The 27135-nt window shown below is 39.0% G+C and overlaps 1 protein-coding gene across 5 annotated transcripts in view; it reads left to right on the forward strand.

Moving 5' to 3' along the window:
- Nucleotides 1–27135, forward strand: part of clasp1a (cytoplasmic linker associated protein 1a) — a 79768-nt gene that overhangs the window by 1403 nt on the left and 51230 nt on the right. For all 5 annotated transcript variants that reach the window (XM_088383919.1, XM_088383921.1, XM_088383922.1 and 2 more), the window contains exons 2-8: nt 1032–1676; nt 14402–14480; nt 14994–15097; nt 15223–15314; nt 15818–15893; nt 16927–17024; nt 20636–20706. In XM_088383919.1, the coding sequence (XP_088240045.1) occupies nt 1482–1676; nt 14402–14480; nt 14994–15097; nt 15223–15314; nt 15818–15893; nt 16927–17024; nt 20636–20706 (715 nt within the window). In that variant the 5' untranslated portion in view covers nt 1032–1481. The remainder of the gene's footprint in view (nt 1–1031; nt 1677–14401; nt 14481–14993; nt 15098–15222; nt 15315–15817; nt 15894–16926; nt 17025–20635; nt 20707–27135) is intronic.

Below are 27135 nucleotides of genomic sequence, written 5' to 3' on the forward strand. Positions count from 1 at the left end.
AATAATAATTTTAATCATCAGTACATACCTCTGCGGCCTTACTTCGCTGTGTAGTGTCTTTTTCATCTGAAGCCATAACACAATTCACTGTGAAAAAAATCTGTGAAGCAGCGAGGCCGTGAAAGGTGAACCGTGATATAGCGAGGGATGACTGTACCGTCTTTTCCGGACTACAAGTTGCTCCGGAGTACAAGTCGCACCAGCCATAAAATGTATAATAAAGATGTAAAAAACATATATAAGTCACACCGGAGTACAAGTCGCATTTTTGGGGGAACTTTATTTTACAAAATCCATCACCAAGAACAGGACATGAATCGGCAACAACAGGCTAAACTATACGATTGCTAACGTTACATAAACACAAATGAGTAACTGAGAACGTGCCTGACATAATATATGAACAATTATTGAAATAACTATAACATAAAGAACACGTTTATCAAACCGTCTGTGTCACTCCAAATCACTAAATCCATCAAAATCTTCGTCTTTTGTGTCACTTGTAAACAACGCCACTGTTGACCTGGAAGAACATGCGGCGCTGACGTCAGACTCATCGTCAGTTGCGGCTCCAATATTTCCAGACCTATATAGTAACTGTATATAAACTATACACCAAATAACTATAACATAAATAACAATTATATCGAACCATCCGTGCCACTTCAAATCACTAAATCCATCGAAATCTTCTTATAAACACCACTGCTGACTCCGGAAGTACATGCGGCGCTGAGGTCAGACTCATTGTCAGTTGTGGTTCCAATTATTCCACAGGCCAAGAGCGCTTTCATGTGGTTCAAAGTGAAAATAACATGTGAAGTGATCAACTATAATACGAAGTAAGTAATGTGTTAATGATCAAGTAATAATGTGTTAATAATTTCACATATAAGTCACTCCTGATTATAAGTCGCACCCACGGCCAAACTATGAAAAAACTGCGACTTATAGTCCGGAAAATACGGTAATAACATCTCGAGCCTTTTCTATTAGTGTTTAATCTCATGTGTTTTCTGCCTTTTCAGGGCTTTCCAGGGAAGATCCCAGGAATACACGTGGAGATGTGATCTGGCCTTCATCCTTCACCATTTGCCACTTTGATTGTTGCTCTCCAAAACCACCGTTGCAAACACTGCAGCAGTGGTTTGGCTCCAAGTAAAACCCCAAGTTAGAGGCACTAGTAAACTTTCCCCAGCTGCTGCCTTGATACACATGGTGCATTGCTGCCATTCCCAAAGCCCGACTACATCAGTCTCGAGGGCCCAGCCACTAGCTTGCTGGTGTGCTTACAGTAGCCACAAAAAGGAGGAGGGTCCTTTTGGATAATTGTTTACCCAGTCACCAATATATATTCAAGTGTTGGGGTTTACAGAAACTTCCTGAGGCTTTGAGCTCTCAGGATATTTTGTAATCATCCAATCAAAATCTGGGAAGACTGACAAACACAGGGAAGGTGATTATTTTAGCCCAGGTTGATGGAGTACAACATGGAGAGTTGTCTAGCTCAGGTCCTGCAGAAAGATGTGGGCCGTCGTCTTCAGGTGGGCCAAGAGATCATCGATTACATCGTGGATAAAGAGAAGTCTCATGATCTGGAACAGGATCAGACTGCACTTGATAAGATGGTTGATGGCATTGCCAGCTCCTGGGTCAATTCCAGCAACTTCAAGGTAAACTCCATTGATGGGGCTGGGAACTCTGATGTGGGTTCTTTCAGCATGCATTTTGATTGCATGCTACAAGTGATGACGCTAATTGAAATTATTTTGTAATTCAAGATGGTCATCAGAGCATTAAAAAATAAAAAAACGCATGGTATCCTATCAGATCAGAATTAGGCCTCTTCCAAATAATTTTGGATTAAAATACTGAGTGGCATGATACGGGTAACTTACAATTCAATATTGTGATAATATATGGCCCACAATTCAACAATATGATGATACATAATATTTACCTCTGTCTCCCAGCCTTTTGAATTTTAAGTTCATATCATGAATACTAATTACACGTTACCACAATACTGATCCCTCTCAGCCCATCCTCATAGAAGAAAAGAAAAAAAACATTGAGCAACCATGTGAGGGAAAGCAAAGTACCTATTGACAAGACATGAATATGAAAGATGAGTCGTTAGGACACGTGACTGAGCCGCTTGCCTGTGGTGTGCTAATGGGGACAAAGTGTCAGCACATTTTACGTTTGTGGATGACGCAAAAAACAAATTAACAAGGATGTCTGCACATGGGACAGCATACAGACTGCACGCAGCGACAGAATCACAACAAGAGTGGACAGTAAATATAAACATGCAGTGAATTGAACAGAATTGATATTCTGATGTCTCAAGTCTTAGTCATGTTGGGGCTGCTCAATTAATCACATTTTAATCATGATCATAATTTTGGCTCCAGACAATCTCATAATTCATATAATCGAGTAAAAATGATTTAGTGTTTCCGTTCTAAATCTAATTGTGTCTCAACAATATCATGATGCGGATGATGTTGAAAATCATTGTTTAACTTTGGTTTTGTAAGATAAGATTTGACTGTTAGTGAGACTCAGAAATCTGAGTGTGGCAACAGTAAAAAAAAAAAAAGAAGAGTTTTGGTACTTTTGGTACTGTCTGTGTGTAAGGTGAATGCTGCTGGTTGGGAGAAAAGCTACTTGGATTTTGGATGATCACTAAATTCTTTGAAAAACAAACCTTTAGCGGCGTCATCAAAAATCTTTGTCTTTGATCAAGCTGTCACGTGGTTCCTTTTAAACAATACACAATTAAAATTTTCAATCAAGAGTTTAAATTGATTTTCACTCAATTTCACTCAAACAAGCTGATCACATGAAAACTAATGTGCAAGCTCTTGAGTTTGGGATAGTAAGTGATAGAAAGGATGACAGATTAATTTGCCTTCCATGAATAGTTGGAGGGAATGCCTTTAAATCGTCTAATGCTACATGTGGATCTGCTCCAACCTCCCCATTGCATTCTAATGGACTTTAATTACAAACACATTTTTGCTATTTGTGGGCAGGCAGAGCACCTATTTCCCACAAATAACGGGTATCAACTGTACTTACTGTATTGTAATGACTTGGAAGCGTTTGGCAAGTGGCTGTGCCTCACTGGTTTATGTGCATTTTGATTAGCTATAATTTGCAACATTGTGGAAGTGCAAGTCAGATTTTGAATCATCACAAGTCTAGTGGCTGAGGCTTGGCCACTCGTGAGATCTTGTGGCAGAACCCTGCTTACTTGTGTTCATTGGCGTTCTGCTTCATCCCACGGTGTGCCCAAATTATGTCACTTATAATGTCTAAAAACTATTCATTTTTAGAACAACCTTCAACGGAGAAAACAATGGGAAACGGCTGGCGGGATTCTCTAATTGTCATCAGGCTCATAAATGTTAAATCTAGAAGTGGATGTTCCTAAATATGCTAAAAACCGCCAGAGAACAACAAAGAACTTTCCAGAGTGTTTTTTCATTGGGTTGGGGGTACTTGCAGGCATCATTTTTAAGTCCAACAATAAAATAAGTGTGAATGTTTGCCCCATGATCAGTGTTCCCTGTAATTTTTCAAGTGTCTGTGCAAACACACAAGCTCCCTGTGCTCACTGTGGACCACTGTGTGCAACACTAGATTAAGTAAATAAACTAATGAATGAATAAATAAATAAATAAATAAATAGTCAATGAGAACTTTAACTTGCTCGGGGTCGGATTTTGTTTCGTGTGACAGCTCGTTACTTATCTGTCGATCTTTTGCGCTGTCTCGCAATAATGTACCGATCCCCTGTCCCATCTTGAGTCTTTGTACAATTCCAACAGTTTTCAAATAACATTTCTGCTGAATGTGACGCTTGAGGTAGTCCAACTTCCATTCGTTCCATATTTTTCCCTCAGTAAACTCGCCCGCCACTTTGGCTTCACTGCATGTTTTGCAGAGGAGACCTTTCTCATTGGAAAAAGAGAAAATCTCACCCAGTTTCACTGTTTCCTCTTGTAGTTGCACACACTCCGACAGCCATCCAATCTTAAAAGCACTGCCGCATCTCTTATTTATTTTGTCTTGGCGAGTGGATGTGTCGTCGCTCATTCATTTCCCCATAATTAGCTAATTTAGCATTCGCATCGCTTGACTCCGCCGCACTGTCGTTAGCTAGCTAACCTGCGCGGCACGGATGTGCAGGACACATATGTGACATATATATATGTAGCGTAAGTGAACCATATCATATCATTGGCTGTACACCTGTCAATTACTGATTTACACCACAAAAAGGCACAGAAAGAAAATCATTCGTCCACGTAATTAGATTAGATTACATCTAACATTAGATATTAATCAATCAGTTCATGCTGACACACAATTTTATTTTGTGCGCAGCATGGAGTTTCTTGTGCGCAAAGACTGCGCGACCAGTGCGCAATTGCGCAGCTGCGCAGCTTAGAGGGAACACTGCCCATGACAGTCCCTTTTAAGATTTGACTTCTCAAATTTACTGGCTCAAATGACCAAAATGATCCCGATCATTAGTGAGTAACTCAAGATTAGTTCTACTACATCCATAAACCGAACCAAGTTTACAACCACTAATGCCAATAATTTAGCTTTTTATGTAGCTTAAAATTTAAAACCAATGGAGCAATCAATCAAGTAGAGCCAATGACCACATTTCCAAAGTCTAAACTTCAAGCCAACAAGTTGACATGTGGGTTTTAGTGCATTGACTTCAACCAGTCAACAACAACCAAACAGGTAATGAAAATTGCATTCATGCAGAATAAATTTCAATTTTGTGACCACGTGCTTGTCAGTGATCCACACCCTTACCGAGATGAACGTTGTCTAAAACGTAAACAAAAATAATTAATTTCCAAATCTTTTTGAACCTATATTTAATTCACAATAGCAGACCCATGACCCCCGTGAGAATCACCAGTTTGTAAAAGGAAGATGTATATTGAGTCCTTTTGAATTTGATACCAAAGGCATATTCTAAAAACTGTGGCAGGGGCATGTTTACCACTGTGATCCATCACCTTTCTTTTAAACCAGGGGTCACCAAAACGTTGCCCGCGGGCACCAGGTCGCCCGTGAGGACCGCATGAGTCGCCCGCAGGACTGTTCTAAAATTAGCTCAAATAGCGGCACTTAGTGAGCTGCATCTATTTATTTTACAGTCAAACCTCGGTTTTCGAACGTCCTGGTTCTCGAACAAATCGGAATTCTAATACAAAATTCTAGATTTTTTGCTTCGGTTATCAAACAAAATTCGGAGGTCGAACCTCGCGAGATGAGCCGAGAGGACCCGAGAAAACCCGACCGCGCGGCCCGGATGCCGACTGACTCCGTTGTTATTGTATTTTCGTTACTTTGAGGATTGTATTAACCCCTAATCATGCCTCCAAAGAAAGCAAGTGGGAGCAGTAAAGCCATCCTAAAACACAAAGACGCTCTTAAAGCAATGAGACAGTGAGCGCCCGGCGCCCTGCGGTTGCGTGATTGGACCAAATTAAGCTCCCTGCGCACTGAGGTCGACTTAAATTTCGGAAAGTACATCAGGACTTGAAAAATATTTTCTAAATTTCAGCGATGGCTCTGTCACAATAATGCGCGGTGGGCGACACGTTACGGTTGCGCGTTCGGCGGTGCGCTGCAGTTGCTCAATCGGACAAATATGTGCAAATGAAAAAATGCTTCTAAAAGGCGGGGGGTTTTGTCTTGAAACTGATTAATTTTTTTCCCATTATTTGTAATGGGAAAAATAGATTCGGGATTCGACCGATTCGCTTCTCGAACTGCCTTCTGGAACGGATTGTGGTCAAAAACAAAAGTTTGACTGTATTTTTGCTATTCTTCAAATCACACTTACATGTGAACTGGAAATGACAATAATAACACAGTGAAAGCCAAATTGAGCAAATTGGCTATTTCAGAAGTCTGTGTCAAACTGGTAGCCCTTTGCCTTAATCAGTACCCAGGAAGTAGCTCTCGGTTTAAGAAAGGTTGGTGACCCCTGTTTTAAACACTTCACTAACCATTTGGGAGTGGAACAACGATGCTTTTGTCTGAATTCCTCGTTTTGATACCATCACAGCTTGCTTGCTTGTCAAAATACTTGTCAAGTAATTTAATAATCAATTACTTGAAGATTAATTTGTCTATTCTGGGGCAGGCATGGGGAAACTATGGTCTGTTGGCCTGTATATGCCTCGCTGACCTTTTCCAATCAACAAAACAAATAATTACATTTTTTGTTTGTTTTATTTTGGCAAGCCACACCAAATGTCTTTTTGCACAAAAGAAATCGGTCTTGTAAGCCCGCCTTCGACAAATAAGGAATGAGCGGCTTGTGGCTACCTCGACGCTCATGGTGAGCTGAAGGGTTCGCTAATATTATTTATTTTCTACTCTTAGCTTCAATGTCTTGCTCAAAGACACTTTGACATGGTCACAATGGATGGGGATCAAATCCCCAACCACTGGGTTGGAAGATGACCACTCTGCCACGCCGTTTCCAAACTTTGTGTTTGTGTCCCAGTTTGAGCTTATTTTAAACATATCATATGACAAGATTGATCATCTGGTTGAGTTTTTCCAGGCCACTCTACACTATTCCACAAAGTTGCCATGATACGTGCAAGTTCTTTAACAGTTAAGTTCTTGTTCATATTTGCTGTGGAGTTTTATCTCACAATGAAGACACTCATTCATGTTTTCTTGTGAGCTGTTCTCGACACGGTAATTTACTACATGATTATTTTTTTATCTTGAAATATCTTCAGACTAATCTTGTGTTTAAGAGAATTTTTTATTTTACGTGCCCAAAATTTAGCTGCAGCCTCTCTCCAAATAATATTTTTAATATACTTGAATGTTTCATTGTACTGCAGTCATATTTGAGTGTCGCAAGTTTGATTTATGCATATTTAGTTGAGTGTTTTGTGGGTGCTAGTGGAGGTTTGGTTGGGGTAGGTGTGGGTGTTCCTCAGATAAACGCTGGTTCTGTTAATTGTCAATGTTATTTCTGATACCAAGGCTGTTTATAGTCCTTGCCTGTAGCAAACAGGACTTATCACTAACGTCACACTCCATCCCGTGGTTGCCGTCTGATAGGCCACGTCGCTGCCTTTAAGCACACATGGCTGTTGTTGGCTGAATCAAATCTGTTTTTGAACAAATACTGTATATTGTTAAAAAAAAGTTCAAGGCAAAACCTTTCTGAGAGTACAAAGTTGAGTTCCTTAATGAAGAGGCTATTAACTGCAGGCAGGAGCTATACAGTAGGCGGATTATTTCAGTGTAGTTGTATGACTAAATTTCACTGGAGATCCAAGTGTGCTCATACTGGGAAATCATCAGGGTTATTGTACTTAATACTGGGGATATGGGCACATTTACTGTATTTTTAATCATACAATTATGTTTTAAGATCTTAGAGAAAAAGCTGCAGCTTTTATTAATTTCTGGCTTTCCTTGAATTGTTGACCAAGTACTGTGGCGGTATGTTTTTTTTCCCCTCCATGCAGTTTTACAGAACCTAACAGTCCTGTGCCGAAGTGCGAGAGGACCAGTACTATGACATTTGATAACCTTTTTTACAACAGTCAATTGTCTTGGTGAATGAGTACAAGGATGAGAATTTTCCACGGATCCGCGGATTTCCGTGTTTTTTTCTGTCGAAAGTATCATTTTCGTGAATCGTGTAAATCCGTCGAGAAAATGTTGTTTATATATCGGGGGGGGGGGGGGGTGTAGGGAAGCGGCCAACGTTAGCCTCGGCACTCGCGAGCACTCGCAAGCACTCGCAAGCATTCCCTCGCCCGCCGCGACGTTATCTTACGAAAATCGGCTTGCCTCTGTAAACCTAACTAACTGGCAGCACTGATGCGACAACATCCGCCTTATCATCGGCAGCATTTTGCCGCTACTTTCGTCACATCATATCTCCTTGTTAACTTAACTTATACGGAGAGTGTTTTTACACCGCCACAATTGGGTTTTCATCACTTGTAGACGAGTCATTTTTCACATTTGCCATTTTCATCCCTGACGAGTACCATGTTTTCCGGACTGTAAGTCGCTCCGGAGTACAAGTTGCACCAGCCATAAAATGCATAAGTCGCATTTTTTGAGGAAATCTATTCCATAAAATCCAACACCAAGAACAGGAATGTCATCTTGAACGGCAATTTAAAATAAAAATAGAATAGAGGCAACAACAGGCTGATAATTGTATGGTATGCTAACTTTACATGACACATAAACAACGAACTGAGAACTTGCCTGGTATGTTAACATAACATATTTAGAGCTATTCAAATAACCAGCATAAGTAACATGCTAACAAGTTTACCAAACCATTCATGTCACTCCAAATCACTAAATCCAATGAAATCTTCATCCTCTATGTCACTTTTAAACAACTCTGCTAAGTCCGGAAGTAGAAGACACGGCGCTTCCTCTTCTATGTTGCTTATGTCAGTTGCAGAAATTGTCAGCACAGTTCTAGAGCGCCCTCTTGCGGTTTAGTGTGAACATAACATGTGAAATGACAAAATGTGTTAAAAATTTCACACGTAAGTCGCTCCTGAGTATAAGTTTCACCCCCACCCAAACTATGAAAAAACTGTGATTTATTGTCCGGAAAATACGGTATACTGTACTACAGGTTAGCCAGGCACTGGTGCAGTAATTGCAATGCTTTCAATTAGGGTTCCATTAAGATTGGCACATGCTACTCATGTAAATCCTATAATTTTAACTTGTTGCTCTTTCAGCCAATATTACTACGAACACTCATATAGCCTTCCCTTTCCTAATTCCCTTATCATATTTTTTATCTGAACGCTTATCTGAAGGTTTTTTTAAGCTCTATTCACAACTTTGGTTTTCTTTCGTCTGTGTTCCTCTTGTTTTCTCTGTTTGTGTTGTCTGCTTCTGTTTACCCTGTTGTAAGCATTTACATCAAGATTGTCCAAAGGCTGGCCCGCAGGCCAAATGCGGCCCGTGTCTAAATTTAAACTGGCCCGAAGCATTGTGTCATAAAATCAATAATAAGTGGCCCGCTGGCACTGTCGAAGGGACCTGCACGCCCCAGAGCGAGCCACAGAAATGAAACTTGTCCTTGCGCTCATGATCAGTTGCGACCGTGTCTCCTACGTCCCTTCCCAGTTCACGTGCACACAAGTGTCTGTATGCAATAATCAGTGACACAGACACTTCCTCATTCAAATGTCCACACACCAAGGACTAAGGCGACGCTAAAATCAGAGATGCTGCAAGTGACGCTGCACAGGGAAAAAAAAAACAAAAAAAAAACACGGACTACTGGTGAGAGCTGTCTACTTCGTACTAACTCTACACACTACTACGCGTCCGCGCCGCCCACTCTCAGTGACCGCAAACAACAAAAAGACTATGGATTATTATTTTGTGATTATGAATTAATTTGTTGCGTATGAAGTAGAAATAAAAAAGATCAAATGGAGAATGATTTAATTTGGATTAAAAATCTGACATGATGCAACCTGGCCTGTTTACTGCAGTCACAAACACCAATATCACACTTCTTATTAATACAACAATTACCGTATTGGCCCGAATATAAGGCGACCCTGATTATAAGATGACCCCCTCTTTTTCGAGACTCAAGTTGGAAAAAATACTTTTTGAACACCAAATTTAATTTTTATACAGAAAACAATTACAGTACATCTGAAACAAATGATTATAACAATATATTTAAGAGAAAATGTATGTTATTTTGCCTCTTTCAAATCATGCAAAAGCTGTCAATCACATCTTAATATTTGAACATTTAAATATGTAAACTAAAGTGCAATCACATTTGTAAATGAATGGCTTCCAGTTTTTGAAATGTAAATAAACTAATCTACTGTGATAAAACAACAAAACTGCAATAACTGCATTAACCATCAAAGTAAAGTCTAACTGTAACTGTAGTCTTGAAACAGATCTGAATAAGGAAAAACATTGCAACAAAATAATGCAAATTGCTACAGCTATTTTTATTTTTCTTCTTCGTGACAGGGGTTCGCTTTGTTCTAGGGAGTTAAGTTCAGCATTCGCTTTGAAGATATCTGGCGCCATCTAGCATTGTGAATGGCTATAATGTCTAAACCCCGAATGTAAGACGACCCCCACTTTTCAATGCAAAAAACACCATCTTAGTATATTCGGGCCAATACGGTACAATAATAAAACAAACTTAATACAGCTAATAAAATATTCATTCAACGTTCATAAAATTGTTCATTTGTATTTAATTTATTATTTTAATCTTTAACTTTTCTGGTAGTGCAAATGACAACAGATCCTCATTTACAAGATCAACCCATCTGCAGACAGCAAAGGATGTAGTTAAAAATTTACAAGTTCATTTACAGTAGTAATGGTTCAATGAATGTCGGTGCGAATGGTCGGCCCTCTCTTCATCAAACCAAATCTGGCCCGCTTTGCAAAAAGTTTGGACACCCCCAATGTACGTACTACTTTACTGCTTTGAGATGAAACTAATTTCAACCGTCATGTTGGTTGAATTGTTATTGTCAAGCCATTGTGCAGTCTGTGAAACATTCCTCTTCAGCAGGGGTGCCCAAACATTTTCAGCTCGCGAGCTACTTTTGAAATGACCAAGTCACAAAGATCTACCCACTAAAAGAATAATTATATATATATATATATATATATATATATATATATATATATATATATATATATATATATATATATATATATATGTGTGTGTGTGTGTGTGTGTGTGTCCTCCTCCCATTCCCTATGAAAGTGATACTTTTTAAAAAATCTTTTTACTATGTCCAGCTGCCCCCCACATTTTTTTTACCCTTTCTTAAGTTTAAGAGAAAAAACAGGGTTCTGACAATTGGAGGGAACTCGCGAGCTAACGTGTTAGTGTTGTGTTGTCAGTGCCGTTGTTTGCGCACGCGTCAAGTGCGAAAAAAACCCCAAAAACATTTTAATGTCACGCGATCAACCAGTAGTGGCCAGGCAATCGACCGGTCGATCGCGATCAACGTATTGGGCACCCCTGCCCTTCAGTGTTTTATATGCTTGGCAACAAGATGGATCAGTTGGGTCTATACATCCACATCAGATGAACTATTTCAACATTCTGAAATGTCGAATTCCACATTTCTATCAGAACTGTTTATAAAGGATGTAATCCGTCTTTCAGTCTAAAATGCATCAATGATATTTGCAAAGATCATCATTTAATATTTCCGGTTTTTGAAATGCCAGATTAGCTGCGCTCATTAAATGACAAACTATAGCTCGGATTATTAATTTATTTCGTTTCGTGAGTCAAGTTGTGAACTGTTTCTCATTGAAATGAAGGGAACTAAATCTGTTCCGGCCCCCGAAAGAAGCTATGTTTATCTTATTATTTTTAATATACATACTGTATTTATTCTAATTATCGCCCATATTCTAATAATCGCCCAGTGTGTGTTAGCAATGACATAAATAAAAAACGTTGATACCTCTAATTATCGCCCATGCTGCTAAAAATTCCCCCCAAAACTTACGTTTTCCTCCGCGACCGCATGCCGACGTCATTGCGCAAGTTTAAATATGACTGATTTGACTGCACGTCGAATGCCCCTTTTAAATTGGTTTTCTCCGTAAACTATGATACAATTACACTCGTCACTCCGCTACAATAGCCTCATACAATTACAATATCGGGGCGTGCGCTCGAAAAAGACGATCGCAATAACATGACGTGCGCAAGACGTGGTGTGGGACGGTAACGTGTCGCATCGATGGAGCGTCAATTGACGCATTCCGCTGTTAGAGTTAGATCATAACAGCCGCTGTTGTAGTATAAAAGGCCCAGAGACACCGGTATATGTATAAATCGGTTTAAATATAAACCGCTTATAAATATAAATTGACGATCGAAACAACGAAAAGGAAGCTGTAGCTCTGAAAAATATAATTTAAATTTGTCGCGCAGACGAGTTTGACTGCACCGAGCCGCCAGCCGGAAGTGACGTCTCATGACGTCTCAAGTTGTACGCGTTTAGCTTCAGTGAATGTAAACAAAAAGAGAAGAGGGGCCAGCGCGGAGACCATCGGGCCAGGTTTGCGGCCAACCCAGCTCGCCTAGCCGTGCCTTCCATTCTCCTGGCGTACGTTCGTTCGCGGGACGACAAGATGGGTTGCGTTCGCCTGATAGGATCCACGAACCGGACAGTGCGTGCCTGCTGTGTGCTCGTGTTCACAGTGGCCTGGTTGACTGTCATCTTTCCGGACTCTGCTGTGCATCGGGAGCGGCTAGCGTGCTATCACTCTTATTGTTCATCTTCTTGTTTTAATTTTCCTGTGTTGTTTACTTGTATGTGCGTTGTGAACTCTGTCTTGTCACCCTGGGATAGTGAGAAACGTAATTTCGATCTCTTTGTGTGTCTTGACATGCGGAGGAATTGACAATAAAGGAGACTTTGAGACTTTGACTTTGTCAAGTATGTCGAAGCGTGACGGGAGGGGCACAATTCAGAAAACGTGCTCAGCTCGTCGAAAAAATGCGATTTAAGCAATAAAATTAAAAATGCGCCTAAAACCTAAACCAAACGCTGCAGATGTTCATTTCTCCATGCGCAGTGGTCAACTCGGCACTCTAAAGCCCCCTGAGAACTTTTTACTATGCCAACCTAACGACAGTGACGGGAGAGGCACAATTCAGAAAAGGTGCTCAGCTCGTCGAGAAAATGCGATTTAAGCAATAAAATTAAAAATGCTTATAAAACCTAAACCAAACGTTGCAGGTGGTCATGTCTTCATGTGCCGAGATCAACTCGGCGCTCTAAAGCCCCCAAGAGCACTTTTTACTATGCCAACCTAACCAGAGTGACGGGAGGGGCACAATTCAGAAAATGTGCTCAGCTCATCCCAAGTGAACTGCTAGATTCATCATATTCTGCGTCAAAAGAGGTTTCTGAATCAGATAAAATGATGCTAATATTGCCGCTAGAAACGGAGCTGTCGCTATCACCTGCCATGTTGTTTGGGTTTGTTGACATCCAGATGTACAACTTAATGGCGTAATGGCGCCGCCGGTGTGGCTTCGTGCGGGACCCGATCGATAAACTGGCATTTCATTTTAGCTTTATTCTTAGTAATTGGTGTCCATTTTTAATTTCCAATGCGGCAAATGTGTTCACTTTATACATTCTAGCAAATTCCGTTCTAATTGAAAAAAAAAGGGATGTCTCTAGGCCAAATACCAGTGAGATGCTGGTATTGCATACTACATAAGGAAAATATACATATTATCGCCCATTTCAGTGCCCCTTGGCGATCGGACAAAAAGTGTTCTCTATTAATCGCCCAACCCCACTGTTGGACATAAACCTTCTCTAATTATCGCCCTGGGCGATAATTAGAATAAATATGTTACCTATTTAAATGTTCAGATATTAAGATATGATCGTTTTTGCATGATTTGAATGAGGATTTAGAATAAATACGGCATATATTTTTACTCAGTGTGTGGTTAACACACACTGTGCTCACTCTAGCAAACATAGCAACTTTGCCTTTTTTGATATATTACTGTTTATATTCACGATGGATCCCCAGTCCCCGATAAGAGAAAGGTTTCGGGACCCCTGCCCCACACGCTGAGAACCAGATTTCCTTATTTTCTCCATGTCACTTGACGTCGTGCTTTGCGTGCATGCGTGTAACATTTTTCTTCTTTATATTGTTGTAAAAGGTTTAACTAGTTCGGTGAAAGTGAAACGAGAAAGATTCAATAAAAAAAATACCAATCTGTGTTCTAAAAATTGTTTTTCTTTTTTCCAAAAATATTGCAAAATTATTTTTGATGACAATTATGCTGTTTTAGGCCAAAACCCTATAAGTTACACATTGGTGAATTTCTATTCTTTAGTCTGCATGTGTGGGTGTCAACTGATTATTGACCAATTGAAAGTATTTATTATTGCTCGCTCTCTTTCCCAATGCAATGCTAATGGTTGCACACACTTGCCATTTTTTAGGTATATTTTGATGGTACAAGGTTTTAGTCCGATGCCACCAATATATATGTGTATATGTGGTTTTTATTGGTGTCTTTCGAATTTTGCATATGGTCATAATGTCAGAATTAAAAAAAAAATCTCTGTGCATGGTGTCTCAATTATTAAATTACATTTTTTATTTGCCCTTTATTTGCTCTGCTTGTTCTTTGTATCAATTGGTCAGTGCTAATTTAGTGTTCCACAAAAAGTTTTTTCAATGCAATTGAATGGCTAGTGAATAAAAAAAATATGTCACTGACAGATGAGACCAAAAAGAAGCACATTTAAAATTAATAGTTGTTTGTCCCCACTAGGTGGCTCTGCTAGGGTTGGATCTCCTCTCTGCTTTAGTGACGAGATTACAGGAGAGATTTAGGGCTCATGTTGGAACAGGTATGTTTCAACTATTACATCATTATGTGGTATTAAAATTGATGAACTGTCAATTGTCTGGCATCTGGAAAAAAAACATTTTAACTGATTTTTAATACTTGTCTGTTAAAAATGCAGCCCTATTATATTACTATATGCATTTACCTTTTTGTGCTATGTAGTTTAAAATTTAAATTCATCTACTGAAATTAAGACTTAACAAGAATTGTATTCCTCTTCTTTACTTATTTTCCTTACATCCCATGCTGTTTTTCTGACGATTGGACCAACATTTAATGGCGTGATGACTGTTCTTTGCATTTAAATGCAGCCAATGTCTGGTATCTGGAAAAAAATATTTTAAATAACTTTTATTACTTGTCTGATGAAATTGACAGTTGAATCTGTGTTTTTATGTGAAATCCCTGAATACTGCCCAAAGAGTGAACTTGGGTGGAAGCTTCTGTGTAACTCACATGTGAATGGAGTTTTCCACTTTTTCTTCTTCTTATTGTTTTGTTTTTATTTATTCAGCTCTACCTAGTCTTATTGATCGATTGGGAGATGCCAAAGACCAAGTAAGAGAACAAGACCAAGCACTATTGCTTAAGATCATGGAACAAGCTGCATCTCCACAGGTATAATATATATTGTACATTATAGTACACTTTGTTATTGATATATTACTTGTATATGTAAGCAACTTGATTAATTAAGTCATAATTTATGTAAATCTTAGTTTTGTTATCTTGTGTTGTATTAGTACGTGTGGGATCGAATGCTTGGAGGCTTCAAACATAAGAACAACAGGACCAGGGAAGGAGTCTGCCTTTGCCTTATTGCCACATTGACCATGTGAGATTCCTCCTTTCTTCCAATTTCAATTTTTAGTTCCGTGTTTTTCGGACTATAAGTCATGTCAGTAATAAAATAATTACCTTATTGGGTGGGGAAACTTATTTTATAAAAACTGAGAAAATGAAGCTTCAAATTTGCTTTTATTTTATTTAACTCCGCTAGATAGCATGCTTTGTTCAATATTGGCTCAAAGTACACTGACGTGGCATTTCTTAAACGCCTTTATTTAAACCAACAGTACCATCAAGAGGAGTAAAAAAAAAAAAATACAACTGGTTTATGAAGCAGTAAGCGAGACACTAACACCATGAGCAGGACACTGAATCCCCAGTTGCTCCTGATGGTACGTCATCAATAGGTGAATGAGGAAGATGTGTGAAGTGCTTTGAGTAATCACAGTAGAAAAGTGATATGCAAGTGACAGCCCATTTACAATTAAAAAATAACATCTCTCCATGCTTATTTGTTAATTTCACTCAATTTCCCTTTTTGTCCTTCAGGTATGGAGCTCAAGGCTTGACTCTCAGTAAGATTGTACCCCACATATGTAACTTGTTGGGGGATCCCACAAGCCAGGTATAGTTAATCATATCCACATTTTTGTCGTTTAGTATTTTGAATTGGTAAATGTACTTTGAGCAATGAACTAGAAACATTGTAATAGTAAAGTGATTCTGCAACAATTAAATGGTATGAGTATTAACAACTCTGTGTACTGCAATAATGCTGTCTGTAATAATTAAATTAATGATTGAAGGTAAGATTCAGTTGCGATTCTATAAGCGCACGAGTTATTTATAAAGAAAGACAGTACACAAAAAGCCTTTTTGCCTCAGGATGAGAATGACGTTGGTGATGGTGGATTTTTTCACACTGTTCCACGCTGTCAGGATCCACTGGCAGACTTGTGCGAAAGTTGCTCTTCGCATGCGTCCAGTTTTTGTAAACGATTTTTCGCCACTGGGTATCCAAGCCTCCCATTCAAGTCGGAGGGCCACTTTAAATCAATTCATTTATTCCAAGTTGACGTGCAACCGCTCTGTTCCCTTCTTTATCAGCCAGCTCAATGGCTTTTAACTTGAAAGCTGCGTCATACGCATGCCTTCCAGTGTCTTCCATCATTGGGCTCTGTTTACGCTAACTTTCCTCATGCACAAAGCGCCACTACTGTTTTCCTCGATGCATATATTCCACGTCTCTCACTCTTACCTTTTCTGCTTGAGCCCCCCCGGATGGCCGTCAGAAAAAATGCATATAAAGTCGCCGCATGATTACGTAAGGTTTTTAATCTTTAATTACCATTTGTAAGAGAATATACACAAAGATGATTGTCAGGAAAGAGATGATTATTTAGAGACGCATAACCTTTATTAACATAACAGCACAACAGCGATCCACAGCCTTTTTATGAGTGTATAAGTGTATTAGTCATGAAAAAAATCACAGAAAAAAAACTATATAAACCGCACCGGACTTTAAGCCACAGGCTTCAAAATTTGAGAAAAAAGTAGCGGCTTATAGTCCGAAATTTACGGTATATTAACTTGAAAAAACAACAACAACACAATACAGCAGACTAAGGTATTAGTCATCTTGTGTTGACACTTAGGTACGAGACGGGGCTATGAGTTGTTTGGTGGAGATCTACCGCCATGTGGGTGAGAGAGTGAGGATGGATCTCAGCAAGAAGGGCTTGCCTCAGTCACGGTACTTCCATCTCGGTTTCTGCTTCTTTTTTTGTTTCGGGATTTTGCTTTGTTTGTTCACATTTGCACTTATTATCTTGCGAATAAAACTTCAAGCTCTAGGTTACCCAAAAGTAATCAATGACCTGGTAAGATAGTTGCAAAGGTTTGCTTTTATGTCCACTAATATGCTGTTATTTTTTAATTCCTCTGTAGCTCATAACTGCATACCTAAGCATATTTTTATTCCTTTTATCACAAAATCGGACCTATGAATCAGGCGCATGGTTTTAGGGGCTCTTTGATCATAGCAGCAAATCATTTCCCCCCTTGTTTTTTAATTTTATTGTTCACAATCTTCTGGACAAACATGTCAACTGCATATAATTTGGTCAGTAATGGTAAATATTGAATTGAATTTTCATTTGTAAACCAATAACTTTTACTCATTGAGTATTTGAATTATTGTTATTCAAACAAGTATTTTTTAATCAGAAAAATAATAATATTCAATATTATAAACTAATATTTTTCAAACTTTGAATGCAAAACCTTTATGTTTCCCAAATAAGTTTTCATGATTTGCTTTCTGAGGATGCTAATTCCGTTTTGGGATACACAATCGGGTCCCTGATGTTGTCGTGATACACTTGGCTTGACTTTTGTGCAGGCAGCATAAATTAATTTTCCACTCTGTATGTTTACTATATGTGAGTGTAAATGGTTGTTTGTCTCTATTATGCTCCCTGCAACTAACTGGCGACCAGTTCAGTTGCAGTACTTAAGTATGGCATGCTCAGTCATTACAACCCCTCAACAGCAACACGCAGTAAAATGCAATACAGTTCGTTTCACTATCGTATCAAATCTGTTTTTATCGCCTGCTCACCGTAACACAGCACTGGATTTTGTATCTTAGGTTACCAAATAGCAGAAATGTCCATGGCTGAAATTGTAATTAATTGACAGTCCATTATTACCATGTTTCTGACTATCTTCAACAGTAAACATACTATGTTCAACAGGATTAATAAAACCTTTATTTTTTCATCATGCTAATAAAATGTTATACTTATCATTGAGCATTAATATAGACACAGAACTTGATCAAATATATGTATAAATACTGTGCTATATGCAAGCACAGTATTTATACATATATTGATTAATCCTGCATCATGGTTTTAAGATTAGTCAAAAATAATCCTATTTTCCATCGTCTCTAAGCATGTGGGGCCCACAAAGGGAGTTTAACAGTGAAAAAAGAATGCTTAAATAAGTCACTAATCATGTTAATGACATAAGTATTCACTAAAAAAAAAAATTGTTCACTGTCGAACTCTCAACCGTGACAGTCTGCAGACCTCCTTGGCTCTATGCACAGGCCTTCCCTCAGATTTAAAGAGAAAAGTCAAGTCAAATATTTTATTTATACTACGTTGATTGAATCCCCACTGGTCTAAACACAATATTCAGTTTGTTGAATACAAATTAAGCAGAAAAATCCACCCATTTTTATCCATCTCAGGGTGCTACCATTTTGTTTTGAGGGCTCAAGTTTTTGGATTGGGTCATGTGACCTTTAAAGTCGAAGAACATTTTGGACTTGACTCTTCACGGTTTAAAATGTGCTAAATTTCCCTCTCTTTTCTCTCTCTTTACTTCAGAAACAATAAAAAAAAAAAAGAAGGTTTTTTTCACCATTATACACTTTTGTCTTTACCATGATGCAAGAAATGTATTTGTGGGCCACCACCGCTTGCTCTTTCAATAAGGATTACCTTAATTATGTATGCCTGAAATTTTAAAACATCAGTAACATTTTGAAAGTAGCCTGGCTATTTCATTTCACACATTTACACATAATAAAAGTTACTAACTTACAATTTATCATTATTTTTATTTTTACAAATATCTTTACCCTTATTGATCAAGTGATATGAAAATGTCCCTTATTCAAGTAAAATAAAATAATTCCATGTCACATTGCCTGGTCTTATACTTTTAACTACATACAGTGGATAGATGGATAGATAATGTTGATCAGCGGTGCCCAAAGCGGGGTCCCTGAGAGCCACAACCCAGCCTGATTTAGTTGTCCCTCTCGTCCAACACACTTGATTAAAATAATCAGGATTGCTTCTGCAAAGCTTGCTACTGAGCTACCGTATTTTTCGCACCATAAGGCGCACTGGATTATAAAGCACACCCTCATTGATTTTTTTATTTGAGAAATTATTTCATATATAGGGCGCACCGGATTAAAAGGCGCATAAAATAGAAGCTATACTACAACAAACTGAGGTTGACTAGGGTTGCGGTATGCATCCACTAGCCAATAACCAATGAGCCCTCAGTAAATAATCACGTTTCTCAAACTATCACCTATAAAAGTGATCGGAACCGACTAAAGTTCGATCTAACATATTGGTACTGCTTACTGCTATGTACTGCTTCCATATCGATCCGTAAATTTACTCGAAACATTAATGGAGCAGCCTATTTTGAAATGAAGTAGCCTCGTGCGTATAGCAGTTATCATTATAGCATTAGCCACCCGCAAACTCCCATGAGCCTTAGCTCGCAGACTCCCATGAGCCTCAGCAAAGTATCATGGCGGCCCCCTGCAAACAATTACGTTTCTCAAACTTGCTCACATAAAAGTGATCGGAACCGACTAAAGACTGATTTAACACATTGGTGCTGCTTATTTACGATTCCGTTGGATATTGATCCGTAAACGTACTCGAAAACATTAACGGAACAACCTATTTTGAAATGAAATAACCTCGCCGGTACAACAGCTATTCAATGATGCCCCCTGACCACGGTTGCCGTAATGCTGGGAAGCGATGCGACCCTGTAATTTACTAGTTTTACTAAAACGTACTGAAACATATTGGCAGAGCGCCTTGTACAATCAGTATGGATCAACAAATTCATCAATTGATCCATATATAAGGCGCTCTGCATTATAAGGCGCACTGTGTTTGTTTGAATAAATTTTAAGTTTTTAAATGCGCCTAATAGTGCGGAAAATACGGTAATCATTTGAATCACATATGTTGGACGAGAAAGACATCTAAACCTGGCTGGTTAGGGGTTTTCAAGAACCAAACTTGGACACCCTTGCTTAGGCAAGAGCTAGATGGATACTTCATCACTTAAGGGAATTTTACTACACACAACAAACAAGTTCTGTCATGGAGAAGTTTTGCAGCTTCCTGCCTAAAGTGTGTCTTTGTACGTGCACAAAATGCCTCCTCCCTCTTTACAACGATGACACTTTTAAAGCATAATGCAGATCAAGAATGTATACAGCGTTGAGGTTTACGTTTAATTATAGTCCAGATGCCACACGTTAATTACTACATTATTTGGTGGCCATTGGGTTAGTAGTGCAAACCCTTGTCAGACATTTGCTTTATGCAGTAAATGCCAACTGAGCCCTCCAGTGTAAATTCTATTGTTACCATAAATGATAGTATAATGTCTTATTTCTCCTTTTACTTTTAAATTTCTTGTATTGTGTAACGTGTATCTTTGGTCATTATGTGTTTGCTACACATCAGTTGGATTTTTTGCCATATTTTTTTTTTTCTCAGCAATTCTTGTCCTGTGCTTGCATTACAGATTGAATGTAATCTTCAGCAAATTTGATGAAGTTCAGAGATCTGGAAACATGATCCCCTCTTCAGGCTCAGGTGAGTTTACAGCCTTGGTGACATTCAGTAACAATAATAATATTGTTGCCATTCACTAAAAATAACGTTTGGGAGGTTTTAACCATCGACATCTGTCCTTTTTTCCTCGCCATTAAGATCTCAATGGGAAATAGATGAGATGAATTTCATGAATTTTGAGGTTTACTGTACTGTAACCTGGTATCATTTGGAGGCAGTTTGTATCGTTAGTATAGATGAGCCAATCTCAAGAAGTTCAGTATAGTTGAGAAATGAAAAAATTTCACTCGCCTTGTATTGCCACGCTGTCATCAAGATGGGCATGTCACAAAAATGTCGATATTTATGATGAATATATATTACGATAATGAGAGATGAGTGTCAACATTATTCACCTAACTACATCCCTGTTGTCATGTGTTTATACATATACCGTATTTTTCGGACTAAAAGTCACTCCGTAATATAGGTCGCATCAGCCAATGCACAATAACGTGAAAAAAAACATAAATAAGTCGCTCCGGAGTATGAGTAGCATTTTGGGGGAAATATATTCGACAAAATCCAACACCAAGTACAGACATGAACGAGCAACAACAGGCTAAACGATAGGTATGCTAATGAGTTATTCAAATAACCATTACATAAATAACACGTTTATAAAACCATCTGTGTCACTCCAAATCATTAAATCTATCGATCGTCCTTTATGTTAACAATACCGTCCGGCTGCGCGGTGCTGACGGCGCTTGCGCTTCAAAATATCCCACAGGCCCATATAACGATATATAAATTATATATAAAATGACTATTATATAAGCAATAATATGATCAAATGATCTGTGTTACTCCAAATCATTAAATCCATCGATCAAATTCCTCGTTCTTTGTCAACAACGCCGCGCGTGCGCCCTGACGTCAGCCTCGTCGTTCTATATAACTGTATTGTTGCATTAACAAAGTACAAGGAAAGACGTGGGTTTGGTAAACCCTCTTTATTTAACAAAACAAACTTCCAGGCATGGAACTGAACTGTAACGATAAAAACATATACAAGTTGCTACACGAAATAAAATATATCAAATATAACTATAACATAAATAGTTCACCGTCACACGACCCCAAGCACCGGTGTGGACTTCCATCCCCGGAGGTGGAAGAGAGCTCCATAGAATGGGACCGGGCGTGAGTAAAAGCCATGTCCGAGTCCCCTCCACCGTCCCTGGACAGCTACTCGGCTGAGCGCCGGCCCCCGAATTCCATCCACGGAGGTGACAGAGAGTAGTCACCTTCTGTGTCACTCCAAATCATTAAATCCTTCAAACGCTTCGTCCTCCGTGTCACTTACGAACAAAGCCGCTAATGATGCCGGTAGTACGTGGGGCCCTTCGTCATCTTCGTCATCCCGTGATCAAATCTTTGTCCTTTATGTAAACAACCGCCGCGCGCTGACCTCACTTTAAATTCAAATTACAGTAATCCCTTGCTACATCGCGGTTCGTTCATCGCGGTTTCCCTTTTTTTTTTTTTTTTTTTTATTTTGAAAATTTGTGACAAAATTCACATATAAGTCGCTCCTCTGTATAAGTCGCCACCCCACCCATACTATAAAAAAAAACGCAACTTATAGCCCGAAAATTACGGTACATTTGGGATCATTTAGGGACCTGAAAAACACGAGAAATCACAAATATATTTGTGGATCCGAAAAACCTGAAAACACAGATGTCGTCGTGTGACTAATTTAGACGAAAATCTCTCCCTTGCAAATAAAATGACAGCTTAAGACCGACACATAAGGTTTGTGCAAAACAAAAATGGAACTGAATAACAGTCAAGAGGTTCACAATAGGAATTTTAACTCAGGCCCATCTGTGCGGTGTTTGCATGTTCTCATACTTGCTTGGGTTTTCCTCTGGTATTCCAATTTCCTATCACAGACAGTAATGTGTGAAAATACATAGTAAGTTTAATGAAGACTTTACATGTCACAGTCTGAGTGCTAAAGGTTGTTTAATAATTGATCACAATAATTTATGTGACGACACTGACTAAGGTCATTAACGGGCTTCTGCAAAGCTTGCTGATGATCTGATAATTTGAATCAGGTGTGTTGGAGGAGGGGAAACAAACAATTCTTCTCAAAGACCGGAGTTGGTGACTCCTGCTGGAGAGCTTTTCTAAATATGCAAAGATACTAAAAAATTATTTGTACAAAAATATTTACTAAAATAAAACATTTGGTCTTGTATTTGTTCTGAATGTGGGGATAGGATTCTGCTGTCCTTGAATGCAGTGATGGCTCTAGTCTAGTGGGATAAAGTGCTGTTGGCCACGCCAAAATCTTGAAAAATCATTCACCAATTGCCCCGAGTACGTATTTCCATCAATTAAAGCTGAATTTTAAAATGGCCCTTGTGTCCTCTCATCTGTTATGTATGTGGTCTTCAAATATAAAAGTTTGGATACACCTCTGATTTAGTCTTTAAATCCACTAGCTTGATTGCAACGCTATTTAGCATCTGTGTTATTTAAGTTTAATGTATTTTCTACTTCACTTGTAAGTGTATCAGAAAAAAACAAATCTCCTATGATACTTTATTCAACTGTTGTATGAATTTAGATGTTAATGTTCTATGTTACTCTTGCACTGCAATGAGGATGAAATAACGAATTGGGGAGGGCTGCTGAAACTGAGTGGAGAGATCATAGGGAAAGGCGTGAGGGAGGGCTGTTGAGCAAAACAAAGCAGCCATTTCTCTAGTGCTGAACAATGCGTGAGAGCTGGAGAACCCAGAGGGAAGGGTAAGTGGCAGTGGCTTTGGCATAGCTGCACCATGACAGCAGGAGAAGGTAAGACTCAAAAGAACATGAAATTTGACATTCTGTTCACTGTACTGTGGTCAGATTGCAGACATATTAAGATAAATGTCCTACAGTACAGGAATGTTGAAACTGCTTTTGTTATATAATTTGCACAAGTACGCAGCTGCAAATGGCCATCCTGTCATGCAAAGATGCTGCTTGGTAAATAAAACGTGAATGTACCTTGGTTTAAATGAGGAATAGTCGTTGATGCAATTTGTTCTAACCCTGAGTAAATATGGTAGATGGTTTTGACCTGTATTGCTGTAAAGCTGCACCACTTAAAATAGGCTCAATATACAAAACCATCCATGTTAGGATAACGTTAATACTGGTGATGAGTCCAAGGTGAATGGGCTTCATCTCACTAATGGTGACAAGCCATACACAAAAATATTTTGGGGGTGTTTGTGCAAGAGATTCAGAGCCTGATTTACCCAAGGTTTGTAATGTTAAAACAGGTGCAGACTTGATTACTCAGGCAAGCAGATATGGGAACTCTTACAGCTCACCTGTTTTCTTGGTTTGGTCGCGGCTTACCTGCTTTCTGTGTTTGGTCATGTAAAATTTCAATCGCCAGCAGTGTAGTTATACTACATAAATACTTTTTATGTAGCACGCTCTTCTAGAGATCTATAGTAAATCAGTTTTTTTTTTGTAATTTGTTAATTTTGGTTTTATTAGATTAGATTAGATTTGAATAAAGACAACAGTTATACTACATAAATACTTTTTTACAACAGTCGTTTCCTTGTTCTTGCCTACGGTATACTGTAAATTGAGTGATGAAAAATGTAAACTGTGCATACCTTTGATGCTTGTGTGCTGCAAGCCAAAGACCTCCTTGACATTTACCTTTGGAATTCCGATAGCAAAAATTAAACATAGTACAACACACTTGGTTAATGGTCTTCTGTGACTGCATGCAATGGTCATCCAGTTAGGTTTCAGAATCCTGTCAATGCATAATGCAAATTATGGACTCTCTTTATAATCTAAAAATAGCTGGTTAGCCAGAATCTGTAAACTGCGTACTTTGCTGCCACGGCAGCCACTTTCAGTTCTTCTAATGAAGTCATTTGATCTGCACACGACATAGCTTTCTGAAGGATTAAAATGATGTATGTATTTGTGTGGGTGTATGCCTGTTCATCTGCTACTATTGGCTGCTGGAATGAGCGGAGGAGAGATTTAGTTTGAATCCGGTTATACAACGTTTTCAGCCATTTTAAATGCCAAAAGAATGCTTTTTCTCTGTACTTTGAAAATATGTCAAATTCTTATGCATAGAGTATTCAAAAGCCTTTAGGATGAGGCCCAAGCGAGGAGAAGCAGTGTAGTGTATGTATGTGTGATCCGTCAAGTAACACTACCAGCTACTTGCATGATTTACATTTTTCTATACTGATTTTAGCATGCAGGTATTGCTTTGACAATGTAGGTATGTAATCACATAATGTTTTTTTGCACGAGCATGGACTTTCTTCTGTGTGCCCTTCTGTCTCACTACATTATGGAGTGTGAGGAAAAATACATTTCATTATTATGTTTGGGGCTCAGTGTCTCTGCTGTCAATGAACACTTTCATGACTGAGCTTTTCTTTTTATTTGCATGTTTGCACAAGTTATGATGATATTTGGAGCTCAGTGTGTCTGCTGATTATGAACACCTTCATGACTGAGCTTTTCTTTTCATTTGCATGTTCGCACAAGTTATGATTATCAGCCTTTTTACATTGCAGAATTTGTTTGGGGTATCAGAGCAGCTGTCTAAAGAGCTGACATTGGTCACTCGCAGTATTGAACCAGCATTAATTTTTTTTTTTTTATTATTATTATTATCCATCCATCTTCTATACCGCTTGTCCCCACGGGGGTCGCGGGCGTGCTGGAGCCTGTCCCAGCAGTCATCGGGCAATAGGCGGGGGACACCCTGAACCGGTTGCCAGCCAATCGCAAGGCACACAGAGACGAACAACCATCCGCACTCACACTTAGGCCTACCAAACATGTTTTTGGGATGTGAGAGGAAACCAGAGTGCCCGGAGAAAACCGACCGGGTCACAGGGAGAACATGCAAACTCTACACAGGTTGGGCCAGCGGTGGAATCGAACCCGCACCCTCCTAACTGTGAGGCGAACGTGCTAACTAGTGTTCCACCGTGACACCAATTATTATTCTCAATATTATTATTTTTGATGGTTGCTAAGTATCTGTCAAAGTCAGTCATTGTAATTACATGGGCCTTTGAGTCTTGAGTATGAGTCAGTGCTTGTTAGAACAGGTCAGACATTAGCTTTAGAAACTTGCATAGGTAAGTGAGATTTTTTTTTTTGTATAGTAAAATGAGTGCTCAGACTACCGACAAACTACTTAGACGGAAGTGAAGTGCAATACTGTCGAGTATATTAGATCAGTGTTTCCCAACCAGTGTGCCGCGGCACACCGGTGTCAGGTGAGCGATGTTTCGTGGGAAATTGTCCAACATTAAATACCGAGCGAATTGTAAACAGGATTACCAAACCACAAGTCAGTTTCCGCAAGGCTAATCGTGCATGCGTGGCAAATCGGAGAATTTTGAGATTTCATGTTGTGGCATCGGCACATACTCAATTTATGTGTGTGTTGCTGTTAGTGTTGGCTCGTGAGTGAACGATTCGTTCAAAAAAGGTTGGGAAACACTGTATTAGATCATTCATTACCTTTGCTTTATTGTGAAACAACGGGAAAGTAATGTGTCACTTGTCTTGGTCAGTACTAAAGTGTGCACAGTCTAGTTCATTTTGAAATACAGCACGTGATAATATATTTAATGCTCAGTTGAAATGACCCCTTAATTAGCAAGATATATGTGTGGTGATCTTACTATAACACTGATCACCTTGTCATCTGTCCTTATTATGTAGCCTCTGCAGCTGGTTGCTACATCACATGTGGTCCAAAGATCGCTCACGAAGGAATATTGGGGTAAAAAGACCTTTGAAATTTGGCTACAGCAAAATAGTATAGAAATGTGTGTGTTGAGAACAGGGCATATATAATTGCTGTAGTTTATACTTTAAAGTGTACCCTGATTCCTAGTGGACATCTCTGCGAACAGTGTCTTCGGTCCCTATGCATCATTATCATGCCCCTGCAGCTTTTTCATCATTGGTCAAAGTGAGGTTTGGGAAACCAATATGATTGCTGCTGTTTTAAGGAAAAGAGTAAACATGATAATTCATTGAGGGGTGCCATGCAGCTTCTTTTGTCCACAAATGCTTTGTAACACAAATGACAAAATGGTGATCTCACATTAAGAGCTCTTCTCACTACTATGCGTCAACCATCGTAAGTCACACAAACGCACACATACACCATCACACACTTTTACACACATATTGATAACCTTAGAGAGGCAGGCTTTAAGGGTTGGGCACTGAGAGAGCCAGCCGAATGCAGAACGGGCACGCATATAGCCACACAGTTACTGTGGGAAAGAATCATATTACAGTATTTAGTCCAAAGCAGAGATGCTGAGGAAGCGAGTGTGCAAGAAGATCTGCTCTAGTAAGAATGATGTCCTTTTATATTGTTCTCTTATT

The sequence above is a fragment of the Syngnathus floridae genome, chromosome 8 (genome assembly GCF_059516105.1).
Source record: "Syngnathus floridae isolate MCC-2025c chromosome 8, RoL_Sflo_1.0, whole genome shotgun sequence".
Classification (NCBI taxonomy): Eukaryota; Metazoa; Chordata; class Actinopteri; order Syngnathiformes; family Syngnathidae; genus Syngnathus; species Syngnathus floridae.